The 19,122-nt window shown below is 45.9% G+C and overlaps 1 protein-coding gene across 1 annotated transcript in view; it reads left to right on the top strand.

Annotated features, from left to right (window-relative positions):
• Positions 1-18,032, top strand: part of robo1 (roundabout, axon guidance receptor, homolog 1 (Drosophila)) — a 47,466-nt gene extending 29,434 nt beyond the window's left edge. Inside the window, 14 exon segments of the mRNA XM_053423192.1 lie at positions 465-665; positions 3,102-3,128; positions 4,513-4,555; positions 6,163-6,317; positions 8,697-9,089; positions 9,804-9,920; positions 11,038-11,182; positions 11,457-11,690; positions 12,359-12,828; positions 12,831-12,854; positions 12,993-13,127; positions 15,944-16,219; positions 16,327-16,520; positions 16,727-18,032. Coding sequence (XP_053279167.1) covers positions 465-665; positions 3,102-3,128; positions 4,513-4,555; positions 6,163-6,317; positions 8,697-9,089; positions 9,804-9,920; positions 11,038-11,182; positions 11,457-11,690; positions 12,359-12,828; positions 12,831-12,854; positions 12,993-13,127; positions 15,944-16,219; positions 16,327-16,520; positions 16,727-16,741 — 2,429 coding nt within the window. The 3' untranslated portion in view covers positions 16,742-18,032.
• The last annotated feature ends 1,090 nt before the right edge of the window (positions 18,033-19,122 follow it).

Raw genomic sequence — 19,122 nt, 5'->3', positions numbered from 1 at the left:
CACCTCAGCTTCCCACAGATGTGCCTCTGTTCGGCTAATTACCGTGGTGTCTGGATCCGAGGATGATCTCATTGGATTTGTTTACATGATTATGAAACAGCCAGTGCTCAGTGCTCTGTGTTCGGTGGCCCCTGGTGCGTTCGAATGTGTCCGGCTTCTTTCGCCTGCTCACCTGCTATTTGTTGTGAGAGATTATTGATGGAAGCAGTTTGAATAATACAGAGAAAAACACTTTGTTTCCACAACCCAGCGTCTCACACACACGTTGAGATGCAGACTCTCTATATGCGTCTTTCAGGAAAAAAGAGGACTTTAGCTGACTCCATTTATTTTACATCGATTTCCCCTTTTTCAGATCTTTCCATGGTTTGAGTTTTATTTTTCTCCTCCTCTCTTGCCTGCGTCCTTGCTCGTCTCATTCTAACTCCACACATCATTTGAATCCTGCTCTCCTGTGTCCTCAGATGCTTCTGGGCGGATGACGGACGCCGACGCCCCAGAGAACCCCCTGTCCCAGCAGATCTCCGACGTGGTCAAGCAGCCGGCCTTCATAGCCGGCATCGGAGCCGCCTGCTGGATCATCCTCATGGTCTTCAGCATCTGGTTGTACCGACACCGCAAGAAGAGGAACGGCCTCTCCAGCAGCTACGCAGGCATCCGCAAAGGTCAGTGCACGCGTGTCTGGCATTTATCAGGTGGATCTACCTGAATTTTGGGTTTGCCGGTTGCTGGTTTGAGGTTACAAGAGGTTTTCTCACTCATAAAATGGGTGGATTGAACACAGTGGAATGATCAGTGTGTTCGCCTCTGTGTCAATCCAGTCCTCGCCATCATCTTCCTCCCACATTCTGCCAGCCTCCCTCACACCTCCCTGTCACCCACAGAGAGATGTCTTTATAGAGCGCTCGAGGTGAAGTCGGAGTGAAAGTATACTCTCCTGTCGAGCACTTTAAAATGTGATGTGTACTCCTGTTGTCAGCGCCGCATGAAGACATCTCTCATTTCTTTCTTTTTTCCCCCCCTCGGTCACGCTGATTCTGCACAAGGTGTGTTTTTCGTAAAGTACATTTCGAGGGTTCAAAAGCCTTTTTTAGCAACGACCCCTTTTAGCTCCCTCCCTCTTAGAGCAGCCACAGAGCAAACCCAGTGGGCTCTCACCTGAGTGGAAGTGACAGGGTTCACGACTTGCCCAACCTCTGCCCACAATAGTTAGAGGATAAAGAGAGCTATTAGCCTTTCTTTCTGAGTCTCATTTGTGTTTAGACTGGCTTAATGTGTAGCCTGGGGCTGTGCAGCTGCTGCCTGGGAGAGCTACCTGCGCCGCACTCACTTCTGGGCTCAGGTTTACCGCTGACGACCAGGGTTAGAGGAGATCCACCTTCAACCTCCCAACACACTCAGAGACTCGACCGACTTAGCTGTTGCTAATCTGTGGCTGTCACACAGAAAACACAGGTTATCCGTGATCTGAAACCAGGGCACCGCAGCTAAATGTGTGAATTGTGAAGGTTTTCCTTAAAAGGCCTTTTAAAAAAATACCTGTGTCAACTTGAAAACACTCAAACACCCAGATAACTTTTTTTTGTTATTGCTATGGGAATAAATTCTATGAACAAAATTAAATGTTGCCTTTAGTATTTTAACAAAAGGAACTTGAGAGCAGAGGTGACTCAGTAGCACACCATGACACTGCGTAGGCTAAGATTAGCCTCTGGTCCTGCGTGATTCTCGATGTTTTCTCTCATAAACTTAAAAAGCTCTTCAGAAGCACAGTAGACGAGCATCACTCCCCCCTCCCTCTCCTCCCCGTGTCCCCAGACCACAAGAGGCCACGGCCTTTGTTGGAACTGGTAACGAAGAATGTTTTCAAAAGTGTATAATTGCAACCACATGAAGCAGCGATCTGCACTCGGGGTGAAACGAGTTGAAGAGGGACAGTACTGTGTATGTGTAAGTGCAACAGTGTAGATTACATATTTCAATTTGTCAACTCGAAAAGGAGAAAAAGGAAAAGAAAGAAAAAACAGCTTTTTCTTATTTCCTCAACAATGAATCCAATCCTACGAACCACATGGTGCTCTTCTGTTGAATATTAAGCATTCTGCAATCCCACACTGGAGGAGTCCTCAAGAAAAATATCATAACTGAAATAATACAAACAAATAAACTACACAAAAAAAGAAGCTGTTATCCAACATGGTCACAGCTCCGTGGCAGCTCCATGCAGCCGGAGACTGAGCAGCTGTGACAGTCCTGCGACAGAAGAGAATTCTGATTCACGTATTTTAGTCACGTTTCTCTGACTTTCGACTACAAAGTGATAAAGTCTGCTCCTCTGAGACGTTCATCAACCGGAGAAAAGTCGTCCAACTTCTCAAATCTTTCGACTTCTCTAAGCGTCGAGAGATTATTCAGAGGATATTTATTGGCGCAGGCTCTGAATGAATTAATCGTTTGAGGAAATGAAAATGTGAAAACAGCCGTTTCTGTCTCCTCAGATGAAGTTTTAGGTTAAAGGCAGACAGCAGCGCTTCTAAAAATGTGCATATTTAAGGCCGAGCGCTGGATGACTACCAGCGTGGTTCAGCGTTGCATCAGCTGTGGTGCATGCTGGAGCATTCTTCACTTCTTCAAAGAGAGCAACAACAAACAAAGTGCATTTTAAAGAAGAAGAGAAACCCACAGACCACACCGTTTATTACAGAATATAAATCAGCCCTTTTCCCACAGGAACCCCCGTCCGTGCCAAAAGTGGAGTAATTGAGATGTGTGGGTGATGATGTGGGTGTGAGATAGAGCAACAGCTATCTCTCTGGTGTGTGACCCCCACCCAGCAGGTCTCTGATACTCTGGGTCGGGATTTGAACCAGCAGCTGCCACAACACTCACTTTCCCTCCGTCGGGGTCCAGACATGTCTGAAGGGAATCAAAGACTTGAGGGCAGCGAGGAAGCGTGTGAATACAGGCTGAGCTCCATCTCCAGGATTTATTTACTCGGGCAGATGTTGTGTGGTGATGAAGCAGAAGAAACTGTCACATGAACTGACTCCTGACATTTTTATCCAACAATGATTTAATGTCCTTTGTTTCTGTCCCTACAGTGCCGTCCTTTACTTTCACACCAACCGGTAAGAATTCACATATTTTAACATATACACATAGTGAGTAATGTCTGTTTGTGCTGGATCCTTTTCCCCGTGTTAGTAAAGCTCTTCATTTAATTGCCATAGACTGCAGAGAATTCAGGCAGGGACACTTCATGCTCTAATCTTCAGCACCGTTTGAGGATCTATGTGCAAATAAATATTTCACCAAATGATGTTTTGGGGGCTCGTGTCAGAACACAGCTCGTCGAGGAGCCGGCCACGCGGCCGATCAAACGCTGTTAAAACTCGTGGCAACTCGATCAAAGGGCCGCGGCCGACCTCAGATGGGATTTAAGAGAATGACACACCAGCAGTGCTCCAACGCGCCAATTAGAAAGGCGAGCAGCGGCACAGCTGAGGAGGTTATCTGTGAACTGAGGTGACACAGTGTAGAGCAGATACAAATCAAAGCTCTCTCTCTCCGCGCCTCGCCATCATTCTCCCTCTGAGAGTTTGTATTTACAGTGCTCGCCTTCTGACTTTCTTTCATCCGTCTGAAATACTTTGTTCCCCAGAGGTGTGGCAGGGAGTGCAATGGCGAATGTGAACCATTGAATATGTGAGGGGAAGTGAAGAAGAGATAAAACCTGTGTGCTCTGTGTTTGCGGTCACACTGGCTCATCCTGAGATTGTAGCTGAACAGTAGCCGTGTTGTTTGTGTGTCTGCCTCAAGGCTTCCAGTCAGTCAGAATCTTTTTTTGCAGTTGCAAGTTTGTTTCTTGATCTGCTGGAAATGTTTCAGGCTTGTGTTGTTGGGTCTCTGTCGGTCTGAAGGAGAAAATCCCTGCACTCTTCTAAACCCAGGATGCACGAGGGAATTGTGATGGTTTTAATCTGCAACCAGATCGTGACACTTTGCATTAAAGAGAGCTAATCTGAGAGCTCCTCCGGCTGCATGTAGGGGCCGAAAACACACACTTCCTGTTTTGAAAAAGAGAGACAGGGAATCGACATATAGCCGAGTCCCCCCGACCTACCCTGCTTCCTCCATCTCTGCTCTCAGGGAAAAAGATTGTAATTAAAGTTGGGAGTTTATCTCTCCTCCACACACCGGCAGCTTATGGCTCCTTGAAAGAGTCCAACTTGCAGCGTATGAAGCTTCAAAACCCGCTGAACCCGAGCCAGACAACCTCAGAGCTCTGGCTCTCTGTTCCTCATAAGCCTCTTACATATCCTCCTCCTGCTCCTGTTGCTGTTTGGGTGACTCAGCCCAAATTATACCTCACACTCGCCCGTAAAAAAAAGAAGAAGCGTTGCCGTCATGGCTTGCAACGCCGATGATTCAGAATCAAATGAATAATCTGTTCGGTATAGATGCTGATTGTAGTGTTGACAGAAGTAACAGTTCTTTTCCTTTTCTTTTCAGTGGCATATCAGAGAGGTGGAGAAGGTGTGAGCAGCGCCGGAAGGTAAGAGTTCACTCATTGTTTTTTCATGTATGTGATAATATTAGATATATAACACAAATGATCAATTCAAGCCTTGTAATCACAAACACAATAGGACGAGTGCAGTTGGGCACGTGCACTTTTGTTTGACGGACACTAGGGGGAGTGCTGTGCCTTTCTAAAGCCGCAGAGAGCTGAGGAGGAGTAAGGAGGTGCTCTAAGCAAAAAGGAACAAAGCCCCATATAGAGTGCCAGGAGCCCATCCTCATCCCGTGTAGTGGAGAGACACATCCGGCCACAAGGCTGTGCCATAGCAACACCATACAACTTTAGAGGAGATGCATGCAAACACACACACACACACACACACACACACAGCAGTAACAACACAACTCTTCATGTTGTGGAATGGTGCATTGTGCATAAACTGTGAGACTGCACAGGGAAAACACTGCATCAACTTGCTAATGCGCATCTATATAAATATAGAATATGCACAGTGTTGTACTGTGAGTGTGCGTGTGTTGTTTATGTGTTAATGAATACTAAGCTTGGAGCCTTCAGCAGGAAATCCATATTCATTATTCTGTCCCGTCCTGTGACTGAATCCCATATGCAGCATGGCTGTCTCGGCTCTGTACAAAGACAATGGCCATTCAATAACAACATACAACTGCCCGGGTGATTGAGGAGCCATTGTGAGATTGTATTTGGCTGCACAAGACAAATGTGTTCATTACCCAAAATGAATCCAAGAAAGGAGTCATTTGAGGGGGACTGAGGAAATGTGATTCAATGCTTATTCAGTGTTTGGAAATGCAAACCGGGAGTGGTTCTGTGGAGATTTGAATACCGAAACAATATGTGGCACTGCGTTCTCTTTGTACACTGGATTGATTCATTCTATGAGGAAAAGGAAGCTATTTATTCTCCCTGTTTGGCCTGAGGTCAGGTTGTACAGTGGAATCTCGTTGCACAGCTGATCTTGTATTGTATTGGGATTAAAGCCCGAGAAACAGGCGTAAGACACGGACACAATAGAGATGGACGGTTGCACGATGATGTGTAACACTGGTCCACGTTGGTTTCTCCTCTGGTGCTTGGATTTCTCTCCGTTCCCTCTGTGCAAATATTAAAAAAGAACTTTTTCAACTGATAGAGATGTTGTGTGACACCATGGAATCTACTCTGGGAGCCTTTGTGGTTCACTGACTGTTCAGGACACGCATTTCGCAACATTGGGAGTGAATTTTCTCTGTGCTGTCTAATCCAGCCGGATCGCTAATGCTCACGAGGGCTCAGGGAAAGTGTCATCGGCTGTGGGCAAGTCAAGCACACACAATCTATTTAGCTGGGCTTTTTTTTTTTCTAATGTGCTCCCCGGGCCTGTGCACGTACGACCATGCGTGTTTGGCCAAAAGCCAAAAAAAAAGAGCTAAAGCCGGATTTTTTATTTTTTTGTTTTTTCTATTGTGAGCTGCTGGATAAACAAACTCCACATAATCTTCTCTTTAAGATATTGTTTCTGGGGCTGTTTTTCGGTTGAGTCACATAAATGTCACTGTGGTGTTGTCTCTTACTATTGTTAAACCATTTGGTCCTGTTTTTTTTTGTGTGTTTTTTTTCAGGCCTGGTTTGCTGAACATCGGGGAATCTGCCACTCAGCCCTGGCTGGCGGACACGTGGCCCAACTCCTGCTCCAACCACAACGACTGCAGCATGAACTGCTGCACGGCTGGCAACGGGAACAGTGACAGTAACTTGGCCACGTACAGCCGACCAGGTATGTCGTGTTGACCCCTCCGCAAGAAGGCGGCGAACAAAACAAACACTCCCCTCGAAGGCAATGATGCAGCCCTCGACAAAATAACTGTAGAGATAAGAAATGCAGGCACCGGGGGAATCTGCAGTGCAAAAAGGAAGTAGAATCTGATATCTGGGTTAGCTCCCCGGAGAGTTGTTCCTGTGTATCTCTCCTTTGTGTGTTAGGTCTCCACGAGAAAAAACCCGGAGAAATATTAGGATTAAGAGTGGCTGTGTGCTTGTGTGTTTGATTTATCTGAGGTTAAAGTAGGAGCTGTTTTAGGCAGGAAATAAAAGGAGCACACTGAGAGGGGCTTATGGCTCTACTCTGTTGCTAATCGAATTGCTTTGCTGATTTCCATACTGTTGTTATAGCCTGTAATGTAATTTCCCCTAAGTGCTCAGTTATTTAAGAAATGTGCAGCGGGCGAAGAGGTCAAGGCTGGACTGCAGTCGGTGGCCAGGAAGAAAGAGAGAGTGAGAGAGAGAGAGAGGGAGAAGAGAGAGAGAGAGAGAGAGAGAGAGAGGTGCACCTGTTCACCAGATGGAAGGAGTGATGAAGAAAGAGTATATGCTAAATCAAACACATAGAGTGCAGGAGAGCATGAATGAGATACAGTAGGGGAGGTGAAGAGGAAATAAGAGGAGGTGATGTATGGAACACCAGCAGGTGGCCTGTGAGTTTATTCTGCACAACGAGAGATGTCAACAAAAAAAACACACATTACACAACACAAAAGTAACTTCTGTGCATAACAGGGATAGGAATCTGTGCAGATGCATAAAAGTTGACACCAATTAAAAAAGTAAATGTTAGTATGCACTGGAAAATAGTTTGAATTTGGGAATTGCTACAAATTCAATGTCTTAGCAATATTTCAGTTTTCAAAATAGAGACAGATGCATCCAATTTTTAAAATGCTGTGCTGCGATAAAATATAGAAACATCAGCACTGTCGTAGCTCTGACTGTGTAGCTGCACTCACTGAGCTGCCGAAGGATGTATATTCCTCGTGATTCCCGAACAGGAAGTGCTGTCACAACCATGTCAGAATAAAAGAGGCCCCCGTTCTCCCAGTTACAAGTCAGTGTACCGTAAAACTGATTCTGAAGCTGTTATTTCAGGGTAAAGCAGATGCATAATGCTGCTCTAACTTATCGGATCATTGACGATGCATTAAGATGTGTATTGTGTGATGCACATCCTTATTAGATATGCAGACGCTCACTGTGACCTTTCTGAAAAGAGACGAGGGTAAAACCTCTGAGCCAAAAACATCAGTTTGGATGAAACAGAGCTTAATGTTATTAATTTTTCAACTGTGACCAAAGTCTTAAAAAAGAAAAAGAAACTATCCTTGGAAACTTGGACTGTAATGAAATGCTTTATGTTCTAAATGATGCACTTTGGGACTGTGCCTTTAAGGGCAGACCATAATTCCTCTCCAGCTGTTTGGCCTAATATCCATCCAGCCGCTCGGTAGTCTCTTCTCACTTCATACCTTCCCCAACCAGGATTAATAATTCATTCTGTAGACTCTAGTCATCAAGTTCGTTTTTCTTCTCTGCGCTAATCACCCCTCTGAGGCTGAAGTGTTGAACTCTACCTTAACGCGGTGTGAGATGTTTAACAGGGAATAACAGGCTAAAGGCAGCCCTCACTCCTCGCATGATGCCCCCCCCCCCCCACCTCCTCTGTATGACACTAAGGCGCTTGCCAGACGCATGCTTTGTGTGTGTTGCCAAACCTAAACTCTGTGAACATTAGGAGGATCACTGAATGGGTGACAGAGCAAAGAAATGGGAGTTAATGTCCCTTTATCTCAGCCATAGGGGCGCTTTCCCAGATCAGCCATTGATGTGTCGATCACGTGCAGCAGCGTGCGCCTATGGCCGTCCTCGGTATTTACCGCAAGGCTGGCTCTCAGATCTGCCGGAGGATTTGAATATTTTATGAGCCAGGGAAAATTGGATCTGTCAGTGGGAGCTGTGCTTCTGCTGCGTGCCTCATCCCGAGTCTTTGATACAGACATGTCTCTCTGTCCCTCTCGATGAGAGAAGACGCTCCCGCCGTCGGTTTGGGGAAAGAATAGAGATGACACCCACATTGAAACACTGAGGAGAGACAGAGAGAGAGTGGTGCAATACCACCTGTGTCACTCACCTTAAATAGAACATTATTTGCCAAACAATTCTAATGCTTTAAATGGAGATCTCTCTCTCTCGTTGGCAGGGAGTTTTTTTTTCTTTTCTCAAAAGCCCCGAAATGAATTGCTTCCCTCAGGTAAATGCTTTCAGCTCTGTAGTAGATCAGACGAGGCCGTGTTGTTTCAAAGCTTCTACCCCTCGTGTTCTCCAGCCGACTGCATCGCCAATTATAACAACCAGATGGAAAACAAGCAGACCAACCTCCTGGTGCCGGAGTCGGGAGTCTACGGGGATGTGGACCTGTCCAACAAGATCAATGAGATGAAGACCTTCAACAGCCCCAACCTGAAAGACGGACGCTTTGTGGGTCCGGGGGGCCAGCCGACGCCTTACGCCACCACCCAGCTCATCCAGTCCTCCATCATGGGCAACAATATAAACTCGGACAGAGGCCCCGGAGGGATCGGAGGTGGGCCCGGGGGCGGAGGGGAGCTGAACGAGAAGCACTGCTGGAAGCCCACCCCGGTCCAGCAGCAGCAGCAGAAGCAGGAAATGGGCTCGCAGCTGCAGTACATCATCATGGAGCAAAACAAGCTGAACAAGGGTGAGTGTGTGGGATACCCAGCAGCCACGGTTGAAGAGGTCATCTCCGAGCCGTGATCTTCCTCCACCTGGTTTTTCCCTCCTGTTCTCTCCTCTCCCGGCTCTTCCAGCCTCACTGTGGAAACCTGTAGAAGAGTCTCACGCTCCTATTCTCCTTGGTTCTGTCTCGCTCCTTCTTTCAAATCAACACACGCGTCATCACTCTTTCTTTCTGCCCCGTCTGTTCGGAATTCATCTAACCCCCCCAATCACCCCTTCTTGCAATCATGTATAATCTTTGCCGCTAAACGTGAGCCATGCTTGAATCGTTGTCGTGTCTGGGTTGTGTTGTGGTGGAGGCAGGTGTGAAGGTTTTATTTGGGTCTTTAGATGCTTGGAACAAAGCTATCATCGCCTCGTTGGAGCTGCCACGTGTGGTGTGATAGTTTTGAGATTTCTGTGCAGATGTTTGCATGTGTTCTCATACTCACCTGGAAATTACAAAGCATTAACTGCATGGCTCTCTTCATCTCTGGCACTGTGCTCGGTGTAATGTCATTTCATGGTATACATATTTCCATATTTCTCCACCGTGAAATGATTTTTGTGCTGCAACTCGAATGCAGCTCTTAATTTCCTTGTTTCATTACCAAGTGAGCGGTTGCTTTGCTTGAGTGTTTGTGAGATGTCTCCCTGGGGCCACACTAACCATGAGCTCCACCGTTCCCACCATCAGACCGCTACAGAGGAGGAGACAGTCCTATGCCGGCCACCATCCCCTACAACCAGACCCATGACAGCCACACTGGGGGCTCCTACAACAGCTCCGACCGAGGCAGCAGTAGTACCTCCGGTAAGAACAAAAGAAAATGTACATCTAAGGACTCATTCTCCTCCTTTTAGCTCTCAGAAGTATCTCTTTATTGTTTCGTTCCTCTAAACCAAACTGGCAGAGTGATTTCCACAGCTTATTGTTGTTGTTGAACTATATAATCGCCTACATCCCCGCGGCTCCATTTGAAGAACCCCAGTTTTCCTCAGAAGCAATAAATCACTTTGAGACGCTAATAATGCCTGCTTTAAAATGGTAATGTGATTAATTTCCATGTCAGCCAGGTTTGAGGAGAAATTGAAGGAGGGATTCCTTCAGAAAGTGGAAAATTGCCCGAATAAAGAGAGGAGGAACAACAATGCTTTCAAACAAAGGCACCAGCCCCATGCTAGACATTCGATTGTGCCTTTTGTTTCCCGGGTGCAATGTCATCCAAGGGATGTTTAAAGCAAATTAGATAAAAGCAGCTTCCTGTTTTGTTTTGTTTCTCATGCCTTAATATTTTATTTCTGTTTGTCCTTGCTTATTTTGCATTGCTTACATTAATTGGCTTTACTTTAATTCCGGTCTGGAGCAGCCTAATTTCATCAGGGCCGCAATGTCTGTCTGTGGACAAGGACAAACGATAACACATTGCGGACGGCATGCAACGCTGCCACCTTAATGCCATGTATCCATTCTGATATTGCGTTTGAAGTTCAAGCCATTAAGGAGAAGCCTTTAGTGCTCACTGCACCTCACAGCTCATTGGTTCACCGTCCTAATAGTTTGGTATTAATTAGATCCCTCTCTGCTGCTCCCTTCCTACCCTCTCTGGTAGTACTGGTTAACACCACAGTATGGAAATGACTGTGTTTTGTAGTGTTTCCACCTCATGTAGTAACCTCGAGGTTTGTGTGCACACTTGCATAAAGTGGAGCGTTGCATTAGCCTCAGCACTCTATTGTGTAAAAAATCAATTTTTTTGTCAGCCGGTCCTGTTAAAGCGTTTTATCAGCTGTCATATCCTCGCTCATTAACTTGAGATTTCCTTCAACATTAATAATTGATGTGTTTTCCAGAGGCAGGTATTGTGTACGTGTGTAGGTGTGCTGTGACGGATGGATGCTAATCTTTTTTTCCCATTTCCTCGGAGCAGGCAGCCAGGGCCAGAAGAAGGGAATGCGCACCCCCAAACTACCCAAACAGAGCACAATGAACTGGGCTGACCTGCTGCCCCCTCCCCCTGCTAACCCACCCCCCAGTCGGAGCATGGAGGAGTACTCTCTACCGATGGAAGAAAGGTGGGACATGTCAGTGCCGGCCGAAAGACACAGACAACCTGACAGGCGTGTAGCACTATCTCTACATGCTCATTCACTCTTCCAGCCTTCTCCTCCAGTTTCTTGCATTTATTACATGTATTTACCCCAAGGGTGCTCAATCTACCAGTGCTAGGTTCATGATAGAAGGATGGCATGAATATTAAGTGCATGTTTTTCTGGCTTCAATGTAGAAACATCCATTTTTTCTGTGAGTGATGTGACGGTAACGAGGCTTGTTTCTCTCTGTTGGCAGCTGTGACCCAGACATGCAGTGCCCCATGCCCCCCTCGCACATGTACCTGCAGCCTCACGAGCTGGAGGAGGAGGAAGAGGAGATGGAGAGGGGCCCCACTCCTCCCATCCGGGGGGCGGCATCTTCCCCGGCTGCCGTGTCTTACAGCCACCAGTCCACGGCCACGCTCACCCCCTCGCCCCAGGAGGAGATGCGGCCGATGCTCCAGGACGCGGCCGACAGCCACGAACGCAGGTACATCTGCCAGGATACAAACATGACAAGTAGCAGGAGATGAGCGTTTCTTTGAATCCTCACAGAGAATCAATGTCTCCCCGACGTGATTGAAATTCATTTATTTTTCAGTTTTAGCCCATTAATTCAGAATTCTGTATATTCTGTCGACCATCTTCTCTTGATTTGTTACCTCACTGGGAGCCATTAGTCTCCCTTCATTTCAGTGCAGCATGAAAATCAACTTTGCAGCGATTTGAATGTTTTTTGAAAAGAATTCATACGTCACAGTCTGAATTTCGTCCATTCGATGGTTTTTTTGTCAAAGATATATTACTGTTGCGTGTTAATAGAGCTGTGAGCAGGAACTGTTCATCCTTGTTAGCACATAAGGGAAAAAAACCACATCATCATAAATTCAGGAAGGAGCTGCCAGAAGAAGCTGTATTAAGCTGTAAAGATAATACAAAACCATCACATTCACATCATTGTTGGCATTTCTGGTTTCTTATAGGTTAATTTATGGGACCGATTTCAGCATAGTTGTAAACCCTCAAATCTTGAATGTTATGTCAATATATTTAATGCAAATACCAGAACCTCCTCATAATAATAGGCAGGAGAATTTTGCTTTGCGTTTAATTTGATGAAAATATTCTATATTCTGACGTGTCTCCATCTTTTAACAGGCGCCGTGGTGTAAGCCCCCCAGCGCCTCAAAGACCCCTCTCCCCTTCACACACATATGGGTACAACTGCAGCCCGCTTGCCTTGGACACGGACGGCATGGAGGAGGACGACATACTGGAGGAAGAGGAAGAGGAGGAGGACGACACAGATGCAGAGGTGGCCAAGATGCACTACCACCACACCCACCCCCACACACACACACACCCTCACCACCCCCAAATGCACCCGCGAAGGCTGCTGCTACGGGGGCTCGAACAGACGCCGGCGTCCAGCATGGGCGACCTAGAGAGTTCAGTGACCGGCTCTATGATCAACGGATGGGGGTCGGCCTCTGAAGAGGATAATGTCTCTTCGGGGAGGTCTAGTGCAGTCAGCTCTTCAGACGGATCCTTCTTCACTGATGCTGACTTTGCCCAGGCGGTCGCTGCAGCTGCAGAGTATTCAGGCGTCCGAGTGGCCAAGTACCCCAACACACACGGCCAGGAGGTTGGAGGAGCTTCAGGTAGGTCTAATAATGACCGCCACATCCACGAGAAATGTTATTGCAAGGTTTTTTTTTAAGGAATGAGGGAAAAGACCAATATATCTCTCTCTTTTCTTTTTCAGCACGAAAATACCAAATAAACCCATCAGGCCACCGTCCAGGCAGCCCGGTGTCCACAGACAGTAACATGAGTATGGCCGCGGTTCACAGGAGGCCTCCTAAAAAGCAGAAGCAGCCTCCTGCAGTCCATCCAGGCAACCAGAGACGTGATCCCTACAATGAAGGTACACACATGTCCGGATTATTAATACAAACCTTTATCAAAATGATTTTCACAATAAAAGACATTCTTTTAAAATATCCTTCGGTTGTAGGCTCCTAGCCAAATAATGAATATGAAGCCAAATATGTGTTTTCAATGTGTTTTAGCTAAAGCTCTGGTTTCCTAGAGGTTATATGTGTACACAAACTAAAGATATACCACAACTGTGTTTGTGTAAATATGCACAGTAGACCTAAAACAATTATTACTGAGACTGTGAGTATTACGCTTTGAACCCACTGGTCTGTAAAGGATGTGAATGACTCAATGCAGCCAACACCCTGACAGAGCTGCCGCAGTAGTGGGTCAGCTGTAGAACACAGATGGCCGGTTTGTATCAGTGGCTCTCCCTCTATTCCCTCTCCAGAAATGAAAGTGAAAAATGCAGTTTACTGTAATGCGTTGGAGCACTGCTGTGCTGGCGAGCCAGAGGTTTAATCATCTTCTTTCATGTGTTTCATGCACATGCATACGTGGCATCACTCCTAATCTGTGGCGCTGCTGAACAGATCGGGCGAGGGGTGGGCAGGAGTGGAGGGGGAGTGGAGGGGGGTGGGGGGGGGGGGGGGGGGCTGTCTCGGGGGAGCGTTGCCCGGCTCCGCAGTGCTGACACTGGGATGTCTCTCCACTCTAGCCACTAATGAAATTGATCCAGGTGCTCTGGCTCATTCTGGAGTGCCACCTTTTACTCGGCAGGGGCCGGACATAAACCAAACAGGGGCTAAATACCAGAGCAGCTGCACACAGATAGCAGAGCTTAAGTAAAAGAGCAATTAACTTTTCTATTGCATCATCTTTTTTTACAGCACAAACCCCTTCTTTCTCTAATCTTTCCTCTATGTATCTATGTGTGCGTTGTGTGGGTTGTGTGCGTTGTGTGCACCCTCCCTCTGCTGTGCAGCGTGTGCAGTCCCGGAGCTGGCTCTCCTCTTTCTGTCAGGTGTCCTTGAGGCTTGGAAGCACTTGACAGGGAGATTTAATATCCAGCTCACTAGGAGCCAGACCAGCTATATCACAGCAGAAAATCCAACACCCCCTCCTCCAAACCCCCCCCCCCCCCCCCCCCCTCCACCTCCTGCCATCATCCTTATACCCTGGCTTCTTCCCCATCCGCTGCCCCTCCCTCTGGAGTGATCTCCATCCCTCTCCGCTCTTCTCCCTGCTCCCCTCTCCTCCGTCTTTGTTTGAGCAGCGAGGGGGCGGGCTGACAGCTCCGCAGCTCTGTCTGTCCATCAGTTCTCCTGCTGATTGCATTTGATCTGAATGGATTGTTTTTCATTTGGAGGTTATTGCCTCCCCCCCCCCCCCCCATCTCTCCCTCTCCACCCCCACCCGACCGGCCCTGTCTGTGGTCTGCAGGACCCGTGCTGAGGTGATAGGTGAGAAGGTGATTTAATGAAATGTAAAGGAGGATGGAAAACAAAGAAAAGCCCAGATGTTGGCCACCCACACAACGTAATGTAATGTGTATTTCTATTGTTTGTTTTATGTCGCTCTACCTTTCCAATTACTCCACACTGGGCGCTCTATGCGGGCAGCATCATTATAGTACATAAAGACTGCAATAAAAAGGCAGGAAAACACATGAGCAATGGGATCAGCCCCCTTCCTTACCTCTTACCCCACTTTGACCTATAATCATTTCACACGTTTACACAGTGGATGTAGAAAAACACAAGTTCTATTCCCCCCCCCTGACTCATATTGGGTTTGGCTGTGATGCCTTTGTCTTCTACCCCCTCTCTGAACTTAACCCTTTCCTGTCTCCTCATCTGTCTTGGCCTTGTCCGCCCAATTAACCACCACGCCCTCCGATAAACTCTCCCTGGCAAATCCAGAGACACTTTTCAGAGCCGAGCTCTGTCCTCCATGATATTTCCTCATAAATCTCCCAGGCGCCCGGCTCCTCCCTCGCAGTGGGCTATATCTCACAGACTGTGGCATTGATCGGACTCTGACTGAGCCAGGACTCAGGAGGCAAGAGAGATATTAAAAAACTGCAGACGCCTCTCTGCTGTATGATATTGACTGGCTCCCTTTTGTATTCAGGAGTGGACAGAGGTGGAGGATAATGAGAACAGTGTATTGAAGGTACCTGATTCTGCCAACAAGACAGGAGCAATGAGATCACCTGCCTCATTAGCCCTTCATGTGGTAAAACACTTGAATAAAAAAAGGTTATATTAAAGCTTTGATTCTTGTTCAATCTTAAAAAGTACAAAGTATCCATTGGGATGCACGGAATGATAATTATCTTTATTAACGTTTGAATCCAATGTGGATTATCGGTCTGGGTGCCGACAAAACCATCATGCAGGTTAGAGCCATCAAATCACAGGTCCCAGACTTTCCCCTCTGCGATCTGTTTAGACGTCTGTGATGTGTGGGAGACCCGGCCGCCCACTGGTTGGCCTCATGTGACTAATGGCTCAGAGAAGAGCAGCATTGATTCATCAACAGGGGAAAGGGGAGCGGGTCAGAGACCCAGCTGCTGACCATCACGCTCCCCTCGTCCTCTTCACACTCCCCATCTCACAGCGCCGCGGCCAGATTAGGGCTGTCTCATGCTATCTGCTCTGTTTACTGTGTCCCTGTGTGCAGATATAAGTGCATGTGCACACACTGCAGCTGTGTTTGTGTATCACCTCGCAGGTGTGAGACAGTTGAGAGGCAGATGATACACACTGAAGTTTCAAGAGTACACAGATTCTCGGTCCTCAGTCTTGTGCGTTTATGTCGGTGGCTCATGTGCTTTTTCTTCCTGTGTTTATCCTCTAGATCTCCCCCCTCCTCCCATCCCTCCTCCAGCAGGGCTCAAGTCCCCCACACATCCCTCCAAGGCAGCACTGGAGGGCCGGGGGGTGGTGTCCCCCAAAACAGGCGAGGGTCGAGACAAGCGAGGAGCGACGGGAGGCTACCGGCCCCGAGAGGGTTCGGACCCCAGAACCAGCTCCTCTGAACGCAAGGAGGCTCAGGAGAGACAGAAGACTTCTCACGGAGAGAAAGGGAATAGACACGAGAGTAGCACTGCCAGCAAGGCACGCCAACATGCAGGTAGGGCAACATGTGGAGGAATCCTTCAGTGACACGTGCACTACTTGTGATCACGCCAGTGTCAATTCTCTCTAACATGCTCCTCCGTCCTCCCCCCCCCCCCCCAGGTCCAGAGGACATTCTGCCCTACAACAGACCCCAGTTCCCCACAGTCAACAGCACCCGAGACCCGAGCTCCTCCAGCTCCATGTCCTCTCGGGGCTCAGGGGGCCGGCGGAGAGGAGAGGGAGGCCGCAGGAACCAAGCAGACATGGGCCTCATCACCACGGGGGCCTTACAACCAGGAGATGAAGAGCTAGAGGTATAAATCACCAGATCTCACCACTAGTCAGTATTGATATTTAGAAGTTTGAAAAACAAAATATTGATAGTTTATTATCCTTTTTTCTACTTTATTACGTTGCCTTTTTTTCTAATCAGGTGACATATACACAAATATTGGCAGATTGTTCAGTCCTGTCTCTAGTTTTGACAGATGGATGTTTGTTTGTGTGTTTTTTCCCCCAGATGGCAGAGAGCTGAAGATCCACGGAGACAAGAGGAGGAGCTGTCCTGATTTTTCCAAGAGTGAAGCACCATTGTTTCTCTTACATTTTTAAATATCTCAGTATTTCACCGTCATGTTTGCTGCCATCATACTGTACATCAGTAGTGTTTCTTTACATCTGGAAATCAGACCTATGTTTTTTTTTTCTTTTTTTTTCTAACTATTCATTTTCTATGTCCATTTGACAAAAAAAAAAAAGGCGAGCGTGTGTGAAGATAGAAGAACGGTGCATTCAAAAACTAAAATACGCAGTAGTATATTTATGTTTTAATTCCAATGCAATATGGAGTGATATCTGACTCCAGACATTGACATGACTCGGCTTGACAAGAACTTTGCAGAGCCCATCACAGTCACATGTTACTGTAATAAAAATAGCTGCAAGCAGAGGTGGACTGTAAATATACGTGTATACATGATGTCCTCTTGTTTTACCCACTGTGGTACCTCGAATTTGTCTTCCTTTGTTTTTTTTCGCGAATTCTAATTTTATTATGCCAGTAAATATAAATATTATTTTATCATTTCCATTCATGTTGTAAATTGCAATATTATTTAGCTGCCCCCCCCCCAAGAAAGTGCCACTTTGGGATTATTCTTCTTTTTTTTTTTCTCTCTCTCTCTTTTCTTTTTTTGTTGTTTTTGTAATGCACTGTTATGTTTCGTGTTGTCGTCAACGTTTGTCATTTTGTTTTACTTTGGTTTTAAAAGCACAATCACTAAACTTTATTTTAAACCATTCTATCTATTAACCTTTTTGTCTTACTGGAGGAAAACAGGTACGACAAGAGAGTCTAGTTAATCCTGATGATGGTGATGATGATGATGTAGGTAAAGGTTGCTGTTTACGAAGGCTGTGCTTGAAAGGAGACTCCTTTCATTTTGATTGTCTCCCTCTCCGGTTCTGACGCTAGCTCCAGTGAAAAAAACTAAAAACAGACAGTTAATGTGAGTCATAGCTGCAATGTAAATATCTTTTTCGCATTGACCATAAACTCAGCTATTGCACATTAATGGAAATGGTTACGTCGTCTACTAATGCACTTAAATGAATTTCAAATACAGGAAATAAAGAGTCACTTTGGGAACCTGGAGAGGTTGTTATTGGACAAGAAGGGTCTCTTTTCTCGAGAAGGCAGTCGCCTCCCTGTCTTTGAGAAGAAAGGTGCTGTTGTTTATTCATAGAACATCTGCAAACATTTGTTTCGTAAAGCAAAAAAGGAAAAAGAACTACAAAAAAAAATGATGAATAAAAAGTTCAAACTATTCGCGCTCCTCTCGTCATTTGTCAACATTTTCATTTGGAATGAAGTGGTGTATTCTTCTTGATTTGATTCCACTGCTACAAATTCCATATAAACCCTGCATCGTTGTTGTGCTTTCATATTTGAACCTTTCCCTGCCCTGTCTGTAATGAATTCTTACTGAAGACACACATTTTAAAGTTTCAATTTTGAAAAAGTACTTTTCTTACCATCCGGGCACTAGATAGAGGGATGAATGGATAGATCTGATTGGTTTATAAAGGTTCCGTGACACTGCTAGTCCAGCTATTAGCCGGTTTCTATACATGTTTAAGCCATTACATTTAATCACATGTTCCTGTGATGTCTCCAATATTATAGGCCTATCATTAAACGTCAGTAATAAACAACCTAGTTTATGTGAATATTACTTATATTGACAATATAAAGACATTTTATTAAACTACCGTATCCTTCTTTGTCCTATTATTTCAGATTTTGATCAAAGAATCCATTAATTCAGTGTTAGATCTAAAATGGTATTGAGCACGTACCACCTCCCAGGTCCAACAGTCCCATTAAGTTCAATCAAGCTGCAACGGAATTTCACACACTCATCATTCTACTAAACACGACAGCTTTATTTTAACAAGATCCATAAATTATTCCCTCGGGTAAAAATGTCAAAAAACGCCAATTCACAACATTAAAGGAAGTGAAAAGCTGATCGTGGATCTGCCGGATTCAGAGTCAACATTTAATGATCTTTTTTAGACCATGTCCCATTATTGTAAGTTTTGTAGAAATCTGTTCAGTATTTTTTGGCCTAGTGACCAACAAACACACAAACACACAAACACACAGGGTGAAAACATCATCCCCTTGGCGGAGATAAAAAGCCTCCATTTGTAATGATCCAGATTTGTTATCACCCAACATGAAAAAGTACGCAACACCCAAATTTGCTTTGTAATGATCCAGATTTGTTATCACCCAACATGAAAAAGTACGCAACACTCAAATTTGCGGGGATAAAAAATATTAATAAAAGTGATAAATTAATCCCACTGACATATTTATTACAGCTATAATTGAAAAGCATCACAATAAAA

The sequence above is a fragment of the Pleuronectes platessa genome, chromosome 5, assembly GCF_947347685.1.
Source record: "Pleuronectes platessa chromosome 5, fPlePla1.1, whole genome shotgun sequence".
NCBI lineage: Eukaryota > Metazoa > Chordata > Actinopteri > Pleuronectiformes > Pleuronectidae > Pleuronectes > Pleuronectes platessa.
This window is presented reverse-complemented; position numbering and strand designations above follow the sequence as displayed.